At 45.1% G+C, this 13,335-nt stretch overlaps 1 protein-coding gene across 1 annotated transcript in view; it reads right to left on the bottom strand.

Annotated features, from left to right (window-relative positions):
* The window catches only part of LOC146194540 (putative thiopurine S-methyltransferase), a 126,410-nt gene that overhangs the window by 7,418 nt on the left and 105,657 nt on the right, over positions 1–13,335 (bottom strand). Inside the window, exons 6-7 of the mRNA XM_084597451.1 lie at positions 5,962–6,053; positions 818–859 (exon numbers count right to left, since the gene is read on the bottom strand). Coding sequence (XP_084453577.1) covers positions 818–859; positions 5,962–6,053 — 134 coding nt within the window. The remainder of the gene's footprint in view (positions 1–817; positions 860–5,961; positions 6,054–13,335) is intronic.

Below are 13,335 nucleotides of genomic sequence, written 5' to 3'. Positions count from 1 at the left end.
TCTCCCTTTCATACGATAAGCTGTTTTACATGTAAAACAATTTCACGCAGGTATAAAATTCTAAGCGAATATTCCCGGTGTTCGTCTATTATGATTTAAGTTTTCTACTAACGTGATTTTTGCGTCTGCCAATTCGTGGTCTTATCAGTGTAAGGGTAGTATGCTTGCGTGGAACCCCTTTTGTCGTGGACAACAACTTGCGGCTAAACTGTCACATTGGACCTTTACTTCGTTTCAATTAAACGAAGCGTAAGCAAGAAGAAACCCGGCATTTTGACCTTCGTCGACCTTCGAGTGCACGAGCTGCTGTTGCTCTCGCCTAGTTAGGTTTTGAGAGCTACTAGTAAATATATTTCTCATTAAAGCATATTGCTGCGATTGACATTTCTGACTACAATCAGCAGCACCTGCACTCTTGCTAAATTGTCAGGTTTCTCCCATACACAGACGCGTAAAGAAGGTTCGTCTACATGACAATATTGAATGTTTTCTTGTCACCACCACTGTCAATCTACGATAGACTTCTATACAGCTGTTCTACCAGGTAGGAGCACACTCCTCCAAAAACTCCTGAATATGGCTCGTAATTTCAGATATTCATTGCGATTACGCAATACATTTATACCTTAAGCAACAAATTGGTGCCATAAATGCTAGTCTTGAAGGCAGTTGTGTATGCACTTTGATGACACAAAGGCAATAAAACTTCGAATGTTGTCCGGCAAAACCTATCGACTAATACTAGCCGGATCTCAATCAACGATCGGCAGTTTCATTTTAAAACTTCCTTACAATACCACGTGCAAGTTGTCGTTACCGAAATGCTCTTTAATCACAGGTTCTGTGCTTCGCGGGGCCACTGTAAAAGGAAAGAGAAAACAAAAGAAGGCATTAGGTTTTATAAAAGCTTATTCGTACTGATCAAAAATGGTGAGAGAGGAAGTCGAATAATGAAAATATTTCATTAAATTACTCTATACAAATTTTGAGTGTTTTAAATTACAGCAATTTCCATTCCGCCTCAAATAATGTGCCACTAAAGTGGAAAGTAGGGCATCTAATCTAAATTACGAGCATAATCAGCAAGTGTGGCCGTAAGTGAGAGCCGTTTGCGATTGCGACCATAGATTGCGGATGTCGGCCTGCAACTTTGTCCAAATGGCAGTCGTGAGCCCGCCACAGAAAAATACAGGCGAACCTATGTTGTTTTCTTATGACTACTCTGGAGTTTGGCTTGCATAAAGCAAGCTAAAAGGCGGCTCGCGCTAGTGAATGCGGTTTTGAGAGCCACAACTGCGATTTTTTTTTTTCATATTCAAGAAAATGCGGGGGTGTATACAGCGTCTCTGGATGCATGTTACTAATATCATTGAAATGAGGAGCATATGTAATTTTCTTATAGTATAATATAACTGGAGAACGTAGTGACGAATACATCTCAGAAGAGCTCCTCAGACGAAGAACGTTCATTCAATGCCCCAATATTGTGGTAAATACGTCTTCATGCGCAACTTGCATTCTACATAACGTCTTGAGACGTTATGCGGGGTGCTTCATCGGAATATTGTGCCGACAGATGCGCATCATTGGTTAGAATCACTTTTTAATCGGCATGATACATTGGTTTCTTTAGTTTCATTTGCTATAGCTTGGTATTCTCAAACAGAAATATAAAATTCAGCGAATCTTTTGAGTTTCAGAGACCACCTGCAAAGGTATGTTGAGACCGCGGTAATGGCTCTCGATGGTGGCTGATTGCAACTCACCCAATGACCGACGCTCTCTATTGAGAGAAACTCATTAGCATGCAGCTATAAAAATTTCAAAGCCCACCTTAAAGAAAGATCCCCTTTAAACAGCCGTGTGAGCGTGGCCTCGTTCGAAGGGTTCCTATAGGTTCGATTCCAATCTCCCATGGCGACATTCCAATGTCGCCATGTGGTGTCGCAACTCCTCAACCAGCGGGCCTTATCGTATTCCACACGGCTGGCTTTATTTTTATAGCGGCTAAAAATCAGAATGTTTTGTAGCACGGGAACATCGCTTGAAATCAGCAATACCATTTCAGAATTAAATGAAAATAAACAGCTAAAAACGCCAAGTTTGCTGTAGCGTCCAGAAAAAAAGCGTACGATACAATGTGACATTTACTGGGGTTTTTTGTTCAGCTAGTTTTGTACGCTCGAATAGTTTTGATATTTCCGGTGTTAAAAAACAAAATTTTTGTGGGTATGTAGGCGGGCAGATCTGGTTCGAAGGCAGTTGGGCGTGCACCTCTCTAGCGTAACTAAAGGTGAAGGTGCCCTTGGGTGGAGCGTTTATAGAGCATATGACATTTCTACTTAGTCTGACTTATATTTCAATGTCGCGAGTGCGTAGGCGTCTGCTTGGTGGCGACCTGGTTGAGAGCGGACTTTAAAGCACAATAACTACAGGTTGGTTGGTTGGTTCATAGGAAGGGAAAGGCGCAGTATATGTCACACTTGCTCTGTGGGCACCTGAACCGCGCCGTAAGGGAAGGGATGAAGGTGGGAGTGAAGGTGGATAGAGAGAAAGGGGGGCCGTAGTGGAGGGCTACGGAGTAATTTCGACCACCTGGGGATCTTTAACGTGCGCTTACATCGCACAGCACACGGACGCCGCTTCGTTTCGCCTCCATCGAAACGCAGCCGCCGAGGCCGGGATTCGATCCCGGGAACTCCGGCACAGTAGTCGGGCGTCTTACCACTGCACCACCCCGGCGGGGCGAAGCACAGATTTGTGTCTAGGTTCCGTGATGTCACGACATCAGGAGCTGCCAGCTACAGATTTCTCTTTTACATGCTAACGAGGAAATCCAGCCCATCTTTGATTTCCGGGAATACGGCTACAGCACGGTTATGCTGCTGGAGAGAAGGGGATCTATGCCAGGTCATTTTCTCACCATATAGTAGGTTATTGTTTATCTAAATCTGAAGGCGTCAGATAATAGACACACAAATAAAGCAATTAAAAGATGGACAAAAAGCGAACCACGTGCGTACAAATCAATATTCGCAACGGTGGTCACATATATTTGCGCTATCGTGTTTAGTGTTTTCAACCTCTTCTTCAAGTACGGAGTCCCATTTTTGTCAGGATAGTTTTCTTATTTTCTAGATATGGCATTGTGCAGATGCCAGAGCTGACACGAAGTGAGAGGGCCCCATCACTCGTTATAGAAGAAGGCCGCCTCTAAGTGCGTTTTAAACTTCTCGGCTGTCAATACGGCGCTAGATCCCTTCGCGTGCCGCGTTCGTAAACCTCTTCTTCCTCCACCTCATTCCTCTTACAGACGCATGCGCGAATATGCAAGAAGCTTCGCGCCCCGATGTAAGCAGCATCTCGAACAGTTATTGATGGTTGAAGCTGGAAATCGATACCTGCAGCAAACATTTCTACACTGGCAGCTTTGACGCCAGCCCTCTGAACGGTTTCCACCATATTCCTTGCCTGTGCACTGGCCTTTAGTTATTCTGTGCCTGTGAAACGAAGGCGACTTTGCCCTGATACCCGAAGAGTCATTTTTTTCTTCTGGAACTGCGTGTATGCTGCGGAAGCGCTTGTAGTGTAGCACGAGTCTGTCCTTGTGTCTGCTTAGCAACGTCAGAGAGGTGCTCTTTGTGTTTGACTCGCCCTTTTTTGTACTGCGTGGCATGTTGGTTGAAATCAGCGCAGCGCGTTTCTGCTCTCGCGTTAATTCTGGGAAGGTGCACTGCACATCTTATTGCAGAAGCCTCTGCATAACTCCTGGCAGTATACTGACCGGTGTAAACTGGCCATTGTAAACTGAACCGAACCCCTGTTTGTATTTCAACGCGTGCAAAAGGCTCGACGCTTTCCGTTTTCTGGGAGAGCTCCGTCTGGATCGGTCCCTGACTACAATGAGTAACCAGTAAATATGTCTCGAGCAGTACTGCAAGCTCCTCGCCTAATGCTGGAATTGCTTTAGAGTTACTTGGGCTCATAACTCCGAACAATAACTCTGCTCGACTTTTCTGTGTATCGGGCTTCCTCTGTGTTTCCATACTATTGGAGTTGACTCAAATAAACAGAAGTCGGACATCGGTGTGAAAACGGCGGCACTTGTAGCTTGCAAGTCGTTAAGCACGCTGACACGCTCATCGGGTAAGCTGAGCGTTGCTTCATTGAAGAGTATTTCAGGCTTAGAAGATACTGTAGGGACTGCGCGCAGAATAGGCTCTGTGGTTGATGTGTTCTGGAACAACTTAAACCGTCTTTCACTACTGTAGATTAATGCTCAAAGCGCGTCAGGACTTCTTGTAATATTTTCTCGCAGGCTTCAGCTTATGGAGAGAATGACGCCTAAATGGAAGCGTTGTTCTCGCAGAATGAGCTGCAATTGTCTATGATGTCAGGCTTGACTACAGCAGGAAAAAGGCAGTTGTTCGTCTCCTGTAGGTAATTGTTTCTCAACAGCAGTGTGCGGTGTCACACTTCAACTTCCAGTGGTGAAAATCTCCTTCAATCCTTCTGCTTTCTTATATAGCTGTTGCAGGAGCTCAACTTGTGATTTCTTAAAATAGCTGCTGTTGGCAGCATGAGCAGGCAAATGAAGCTTCTTGATTTGGTGGCGGAACAACGTCATTGTTTGTCTGTCTGTTTTCTCAAAGTCTAGAGAAGATGCAACGTCTTCTGCCAAAACGCTGCAAATTCCCTGCATATGCATCTTCTCATTGAGCACGCGTAACCTTCGTTGCATGTTTTCATTTGGACACGAAAAAGGTTTACCCAAGAATTTTTCTGGTATTTACTTCAAACGTTCACTTGCCTCATGAACCAGCCGGGTCTAAAAAGCGCGCTGGTTGATCCGTTTCCTTTATAGGCGGTCCATGATGCCACGGGGTGCCCTCGTCCTTTACCGTTTGGGTTTTCTGGCGGAGACTCTGATATATTTCCTGAAGGATCAATGTCGTTCTTCCTACTAACCTTCAGAAATAATCGACGGATGAGCTTGCGATAACCTCCCGGGTTTCTGCAGCATGCAGATTTTTTTTATTTTCAGCATTCTATTGTCTTTCGGTACGAGTACCAAAGAAATCATCACTATATATAAGTAGTGAGTCCTAAGGCAAACTTTATGTCTGCAAACTAGCTAACTAAGCGGCCCAGTCTCCTACCGCGGAGGTGAAATAAGCGCCTGTGCAAAACGTAGCGGAGACTTCACGTTGCCTATTCCTAAAAGCTAGCCTGACGTCTCGCCCCAAAAACCTCCGAAAGTGGAAATTTTTCTTCCTTACGAATCACTGCATGATCTTCACTCGACGCTTTGTTTGCTGGTGCCTGGTGCTTTATTAGACACCAACCACCAGCAAACAAGTCGTCTAGCGAAGAGCATGCTGTTACATACCTGAATCTGCAAAGCTCTCCTCGACAGCCTTAGTGTCCGTTCTTTTGTTTATGTCCAGCCCGAGGAAGAAAATTCATAATCCCTTATGGTGCAGTGTAAATTTTGTGAGATATCCTGATTGCAAACTAGTCGCGGAAACCAATGTAACAAAAACGCTGTCTAGGATATGAATACGGTGACAGTAATGACCTACCGGCGAGAACTACCGCTGTTGTTTGAAGCGAATGAATGCAATGCCATTATCTCTATATTTTACATTGATTCCCTTCATGCTTTTCTTTCTGAAGACATCCTGGCTTAGTTTATTGTTACCATTACCTTATCAGGTAGCATTACACAGATTATTCGTCATTGATGTAATGTTTTATCTTTGAAGTTTACAACGCAATTGTAGCCGTGCGGCAGACGTGATTCGCCCTCTTGAATATTGACAAGAACAATTAATTTGCAACGTTGGTGTCAAATTTGAAAAGCCTAATGATCACTGCGAAATGTTTTTGAAATAATTACGTGCATAAATATTTTCACGGCCAACAGCTAGGAAAATTGTCGACTATGACTCGAAATCATACATGGATGGGGTGGCCTCGACACGTCGTAAACAGCAGACCACAGGGCATACGAAAAGTCAGGGGCCAGTAGTGACTTCAGCACGGCTGCATACCTGTAACGTAAAAGGTGGTGTGAAGCAGGCTGACATTTTGTGTGTGTCGTATAATTACCACCAAATCATGTATTACTGAGCTAAGATTGCTAAAATGGAGTACCCAGTCGCGCGTTCATTCTGTTTTAAATAAGTATGCACCACTGTATTGAAAGCTCATGCGCTGGTAAACGACATTAAATATGCGGTAGCATAAAATCATATGTAGTAAAAGGACCGCGTTACAGGTCGTGATTCAAACGAACAAAAGATAACGCATATGTTTGCTAAACTCTGCGCAGCAGCTCCGAAATAGCATACCTGATCTGTTTAAGTGATAGAGGCGCTGTTCGCAATGCATGCCACATATACTAAGAAAATGTTGTAATCTCGGCAAAGATACATGGCTTTCAAGAGAGCCAGAACACGGAAAAAACAATGGTGACAAAGGTGGCGCTCCCTTCAATGTCTGCTTAACGCCAGGAAGGAACTCGCATGTAACAAAAGAAAAAAAGTAACGCGAATATAAACACGCACACACAAAATAGATGTAAAATACAAACATTGTGGTTCTTTTTTCTTTAATGTGGTTTACCGTTCCAAGCGATTGAGGCTATGAGAAACGCCATAGTGGAGCGCTGCGAAAATTTCCACAACCTATGTTTCTTTAATTTGTACTGACATCGCACAGCACACGGGCGCCTCGCTTTTCGCCTCGACCGAAAAGCGATCGGTCAGCAATTCGATCAAGCATCCTTGGGTATGCTGGAGTGCCCTAACCACAGCGCCATCTCGGCGGGTAAGAAAACCATAGCAACACAAAACAAAAATCCGGTAAATACGTTCTAACTATCACACGTGTCTAACACAACAATGCTCATGTGTGCAACAGCACACTCCCTGCCCAAGGAACAAACGTCGAGTCCAAATCTTTGTGCTATCTGCCGAACAGGTAGCCATTAAATATCTATTCGTTCTGCGACACTACCACAGACTTGCGACTGATGCAAGTATGAACAGAATTCGCTGTATAAAATCCTATTTCTTGTAGTAACGTAACCTTACGTAAGGGTAAAATGTAGTGCTCGATCTACTCGAAAACTTAGGGCTAGAACCACACGACCGGAGATTCTACAGAAAATGAATCGAGAATTAGGAAGAGATACTGTCAAAACAATTCAAATATTCGGGAGTCTTTTTTGATTGAATCACCGGCATTCCCAGTACACACGCCCCAGCAAGACAGCGGCAACTTGTCCTCAACACAAACACAAACACTGCACGAAATGATAATAGATAATACTGTGCCTCAAATCAACCATATTCACCACGCGAACTAGTCTCAGATAATCTTAACCACAGTGATGAATGCCTACTCAGCTTATTAGGCGCAGAGCAAAACAACCCTTCTACCATATTCGTTAAACCATGTGATTGATTCATTAAAAACACGTTTATTGACAGCCCTGTCATGCACGTTTGCTGCTAGCATCTGTGCGGGCATCTGGCCGCACCACAATCGCGGCGGCTGAAGAAGGTGCTGGTTCCATTGTCTGTGACATCTGCCGTAAAGCTTGGCTCTGGGACCTAAGTCAACAACATCTCCAAGCTTTACCCAGAGCATAGCGACGGCCGCGCCGCCGAGAGACAGCGGAAGTATCCAGTCGATGTAGCTAGTCGGGTGAATGGCAGTTAGAATATCGGCGAGAGCTTTGATTGAAATGTCAGAATACTCTTGACAGCCCCACACCACATGGGCAGCGGTCGCTGGACTTCAACAGTAATGGCACGGCACGTCCCTTCGTCGGAGTCGTTGTGAAATAATTTTGGCTTAATGACGGGGTTAACGAAGTGTTAGTTGCGAGGCGGCGGACTAATGTCAGCGTGGCCAACGATAACTCCTCCAGCACAGGGGAAATGGGGTGCGCCTGTTCCTAGGCGCGTTCCTCTCTTCCATTGCGGAGGTGCTCAAAAGCCTTGCACCGTCGCTTCCTCGCGATTGCTTTCAAGGTCGAGGTTTCCAACGGGCAGGTTTTGGGACCAGCGTTGGTGTAAAGTGCGTTCGGCGTGGTTGATAGTTTGCGTGCTGCTGCTCGCTCCTCGCTGTTGGCCCACTTGTTGCTCCGTCCTCCGTCACATCCGCACATTCGAAGCACTAAAGACCCGTTGAGTAAATCCTAAGTTTGGGAGGCTTGCCAAAGTAACAAGCGTCGCCAGCGTTGACGAGCATTATCCTCCGGACTTTACCTCAACTATCCTGCAGATCATTCGTGAAGAGTTACTCCAGCTCGATTCCCACTGCCGGCACACGCGAACCTGCCAGCAATCTGCAATCGCAGCCTTAGTTGTCTTCTGTTCACGCAGCAAACCCTGCCCCATTCGAAGAAGGCCCGCGGCAACATTTCGCAAACCCCGTTTCTTCTAGACATCTTGATCAGCGTAAAGACCTTCGGCCGCGAAGACCTAGGTAAGCAGCCCGGCTCACAGATCTGCGTGATCCTGGCTTTTATCGACTGCGTGACATCGAATAATTTAAGATCCAACCCCTTCTTCGGCCTACTCCTGTCTGTTATCGGTGTGGCATCCCGGCCTATATTTCAAGACAATGCCGCCATCGTCAACCATCGCGGTAGGACCGACCAACGCATCCAGACTCGACCAGTGATCGCCCATTTGACTCCCGTCGGTACTGGTCGTCTCCTCCACACGGTCAGTTTCAGCCCGGCGGTGTACGCAACCACTTTCCGGCTTCCGGCCGGAGTTTGACTCTACCGCCCGTTTTTCGTACCCGCCGCTCGCCATCCCCGCGGCGTCGTTCCCAGTCCCCTTCTCGGAAAACTAGGCGCCGCGGCCGATGGAGGTGAGGCGGCCGATGAAAGCTCACTATTCGCAGAAATACCTCCTTCCGTGACTATGCTCAAAAATAAGATCTGTGTGTCTGTTGCAGGTATGTCTACAATGGCATTAGTGGACACTGGCGCAACAATATCGATTACTAGTTTAACATTTAAAAACTTGCTGGGACCAAAAGGGAGGTTTAATTGGGACAGAAGGGCAAATTTTCATTGCGTTAGTGGCTATTTGTTGTATCCCGGTGGAGTGTGCAGTGCCAAAGTGTGTCTTATAGGAACCGCGTTTTCTGCGGAATTTGCCATGCTACCCCACTCAACACAAGATGTAATTGGTAAAACTTTTTTGCGCACCTGTGGCGCAACCGTAGACTGCCTCACGGGCGAGCTCACTGTTGACGGCTGCCTACCGCCTGAGTTCTTTGAGGAACTTCTTGTTTGTGAAAATGTGCTGTGCGTGTGCGACGATACTGTTGTACCTATGTCTATGCAGTACATTCCGATTTCGTGTTCTCGTCGTGCGATCGAAACGTGTGATGCGACCGTGACACATAACTATTCCAACTGAGCGAAAACAATTCTGGTTCCTAATTGTTTGGTGTCGGTAACCAAAGGCTGCACGCAATTGTGGACTATTAATTGCTCCACGCAGCCAGTTATTTTAGCAGCTGGAATGAAGCTTGCCTCTTACAGTTCAGACATGCCAATATCAGTGGCTTTGGTTACGGACGCACCTCAAGGGAATGTCGCACCATCCCAAGTGAATGCTCAACTGCGTGGTATGATTAGTAATTCTCTGAACGCCACAGAGCGTGATGCTTTGGAAGATCTGCTGTCAGAGTATTCATCCGTTTTTGACTTCTCGAAGCCCATGAGTTCACGCTCTTTTCCCGGGTCTCGCACCAATCATCAAATTGACACCGGTTGTGCACATCCAATTTGCCAAAAACAGTATCGTGTGGCGCCTTCTGAGCGCAAGTCATCAATAAGCGAGTACGTGAAATGTTGTACCAGGGTGTCATTCAAGAATTGTGCAGTCCCTGGGCGGCTCCAGTAATTCTTGTGCGCAAGAAAGATGGCACATGGCGATTTTGTGTATATTACCCCCGCATGAATTCAGGGACTAAAAGGATGTCTACCCGCTTCCGCGCCTGTTTGTATTCTGCATCATACTTTTCATCTGGCGACCTGCGGTCAGAATACTGGCAAATCCCAATGCACCCAGCAGATAAGAAGAAGACAGCCTTCATCACTCCCGATGGACTGCTTGAATTTATTGTTATGCCTTTCGGCTTGTGCAATGCGCCCGCAACATTTGAGAGATTCATGAATTCTATACTACGTGGTCCGAAATGGGTGGTCTGTATGTGCTACCTGGACGACGTAGTCATCTTTGGCCGGACATTCAAAGGCCATAACGACAGCCTAGTCTTCGTGCAGGAATGCTTGCGCCAAGCTGGACTTGTTCTCAATTCAAACAAGTGCCGTTTCGGTGATCGAGAGGCGTTGGTGCTTGGTCACCTCGTCAATGGTGACGGCGTCCGGCCTGATCCTCAGAAGACAGTAGCCGCTGCCGCGTTTCTGCAAACTCGGAATGTGAAGGAGCTCCGAAGTTTTCTAGGCCTTTGCTCATATTTCATCCTTCGTTTTGCAGATGTCTCCTACACGCTCACATGCCTGCTACATAAACACGGTCAATTCTAGTCATGGTCATATGAATGCGACTCATCTTTCCGACAACTGAAGTTCCTCCTAACATCACATTCTATATTACGGCACTTCCACTCCTACTCCCCTCTTCTTCGTCTAACTACCACCCGAGTTCCTCATCTTCATTATTCATATAGACTGTAAAATTATATATATATATATATATATATATATATATATATATATAGACTTAAAGTAGTTGAGACACGGTAGAAAAAACAACACTTTATTACGACGTTTCGGCCGGGGTCCGGCCTTTGTCAAGGAATGTCATTGGTAGGCGACAGTAGCAGATAACACGTCAGTAGAATTTAACAGTGAAATATAACTGTGATTTAGCGCGGTACACACACACAAAAAAGTAAACAGTCACTGAAATCGCGGCATGGTGACAAAACTCGATTTTGTGCTCAATGCTATGGGGACAAAGAGAAGAAGTTAAAGAAGTTAATTGTTCGTAACAGTGTTGATTACACAAGGAATCATGTGCAAGGTTATTGGATAAGTTGTAATGATTAGTGCATGTTACGGCAGGAAGCAATATGATCGTGAGAAACTCGCAAACATGAAAAAGATCAGTGCAAGTAAAAGCATGACATCCTGTGAGGGGCTTTGGGCTGTGACCGTAACAGCGCAAGTGGAGAGGCAAACAGTGCAAAATGGAGGCAATGTCGATTAAACATAATATCTTTTGAGACGCTGCCGAAGGTGCTACCATTTAGTTAAAATGCTACGACGAGAGACAAGTTAGCTTGCCAATGTTTTCATTCAGACCACAAGAAACCGTGTTAAACTTGTGTATTAAAAATGATTCGCAAACTTCGCGTTCATGGTGGGTTCTGAAACCTGATTCCAATAAAGTTACTTGCATTTTTTCAAAGGGGTGCTTGGTAATGTTTACATGCTTAGAGATAGGAAGGTTAGGCAGTGTATTACAATGAGCTTTATGGTTATTAAATCGGTATCTGAAGGGTGTTTCGGTTTGGCCAATGTGCTGAATTTTGCAGATAGAACATTCCAGCATATAAATCACGTTGTCCGTATCGCATGAGAAGTTGCCTCGAATCTTTACATTAAAGTTCGATGCAGTGCTGAAAGCTTTCAGTGATGTAGTCATTTGTGCACAAACTTTGCACCGTGACTTGTTGCAAGGATGGCAGCCGATTGGTGCAGTGGGGCTAGTTTTAGACGAAGTTAAAATATCACTGAGGTTCTTGTTACGGCGATAGACAACACGGGGGGCTTGCTCATAAATTTCTTTTAGACGATCACTTTGCATGAGAATACTATGATGTTTCTTTAAATGCCTGCAACGTTGGGGACTGAAGCTGAATGCGTTAGCACGAGATTGATTCGTGATTGGCCGGATGGTTCCTTTTCCGCTTTGAGGAGAGCTTTGCGATCAAGAAGGCTTGCTCGTTCCACTGCATCATTTACTAGGCGCTCTGGATATTTGCGTTCCATTAGGGTGTTACGAAGGTTGGCACAGTGAAATTCAAAGTCGCGATCGTCTGAACATATCCGTTTGAAGCGGACGGCTTGTCCATATGGGATGCTAGTCTTCCAGTATTTAAGATGGCTGCTGTTGAAGTGCAGGTACTGAGGTCTGTCACTGGGTTTCCGGTATAGATCAGTGATTAGTTTGCCATTCTTTATTGACACTGTCACGCCTAGAAAAGCAATAGTGGTCGGAGAATAAGAATGAGAAAAGTTTATGGCCTCATGCACATTATTAAAACTAGAGATGAATGATAGAAGTTCTGCCTCACTATGTTGCCAAATAAAAAAAATGTCGTCTATAAATCTCTTGTAGTAAAAAGGCTTTAGCGGGTAGTCTTCGAGAAACCGGTCTTCTAATAAGCCCATGAATATGTTGGCGTAGTTGGGACCAATACGTGTACCCATCGATGTTCCGTTAATCTGGACATAATGTCTGCCATCAAATTCAAAGTTGTTAAGTTCAAGTATTAATTTAAGAAGGATAGCCAATGTAGAACCGTCAATATTACTGCATAAGTTTAGATCTTCAAAAGCCTTTACAACTGACCGGATACCATCGGAGTGGGGAATATTGGTATAAAGTGACGCAACATCCAGAGTTACGAGCAAGACGCCTTGAGGGATGGTGATATCGGCTATATCAGCTAGGAAATCAGTTGTATCCTTTATGTAGGACTGGAATGTGGCTGGAATCTTATTGATTAGAGTGTCAACATAGCGTGACAGGTTTTCAGTTACGGTTCCTATACCGGAAATGATGGGTCGTCCAGGGTTGTTAGGTTTATGAATTTTGGGCAATAAATAAAATCGGCCTGGTACAGGGCTGAGGGGAAGTATTGACTTTGCTGTTGTTTTTTCTACCGTGTGTCAACTACTTTAAGTCTATGCCCTACCGGACCCATTTGAGCTTCAACCCCCTCCCTATATATATATATATATATATATATATATATATATATATATATATATATATATAGGGGCAATCAACACACCACATCTTTTGCCCTTATGTACTATACCCGGACCGCTTTTCGCAGCCTCAGTCAGCATCGCATGCAGGTGGCCACACCAGACCTACCTTTTACGCGAAATACCCTCCTCACCCGAATTCAAGAAGTCTTCTTGAATAAGCTCATCGCCCAAGCGGATTACACACCACGGAATATTGCCCGCTCGCGTCAGTATACAGAGGAAATGATTACGTGTCCCACCTGTACGATTCAAACACGCGGCAGCGTACATCA

Source organism: Amblyomma maculatum, chromosome 3 (assembly GCF_055883805.1).
Source record: "Amblyomma maculatum isolate TAMU_Amacu chromosome 3, ASM5588380v1, whole genome shotgun sequence".
NCBI lineage: Eukaryota > Metazoa > Arthropoda > Arachnida > Ixodida > Ixodidae > Amblyomma > Amblyomma maculatum.
Note: the sequence above shows the minus strand (reverse complement) of the source record. Positions and strands in the feature narration are given on the sequence as shown.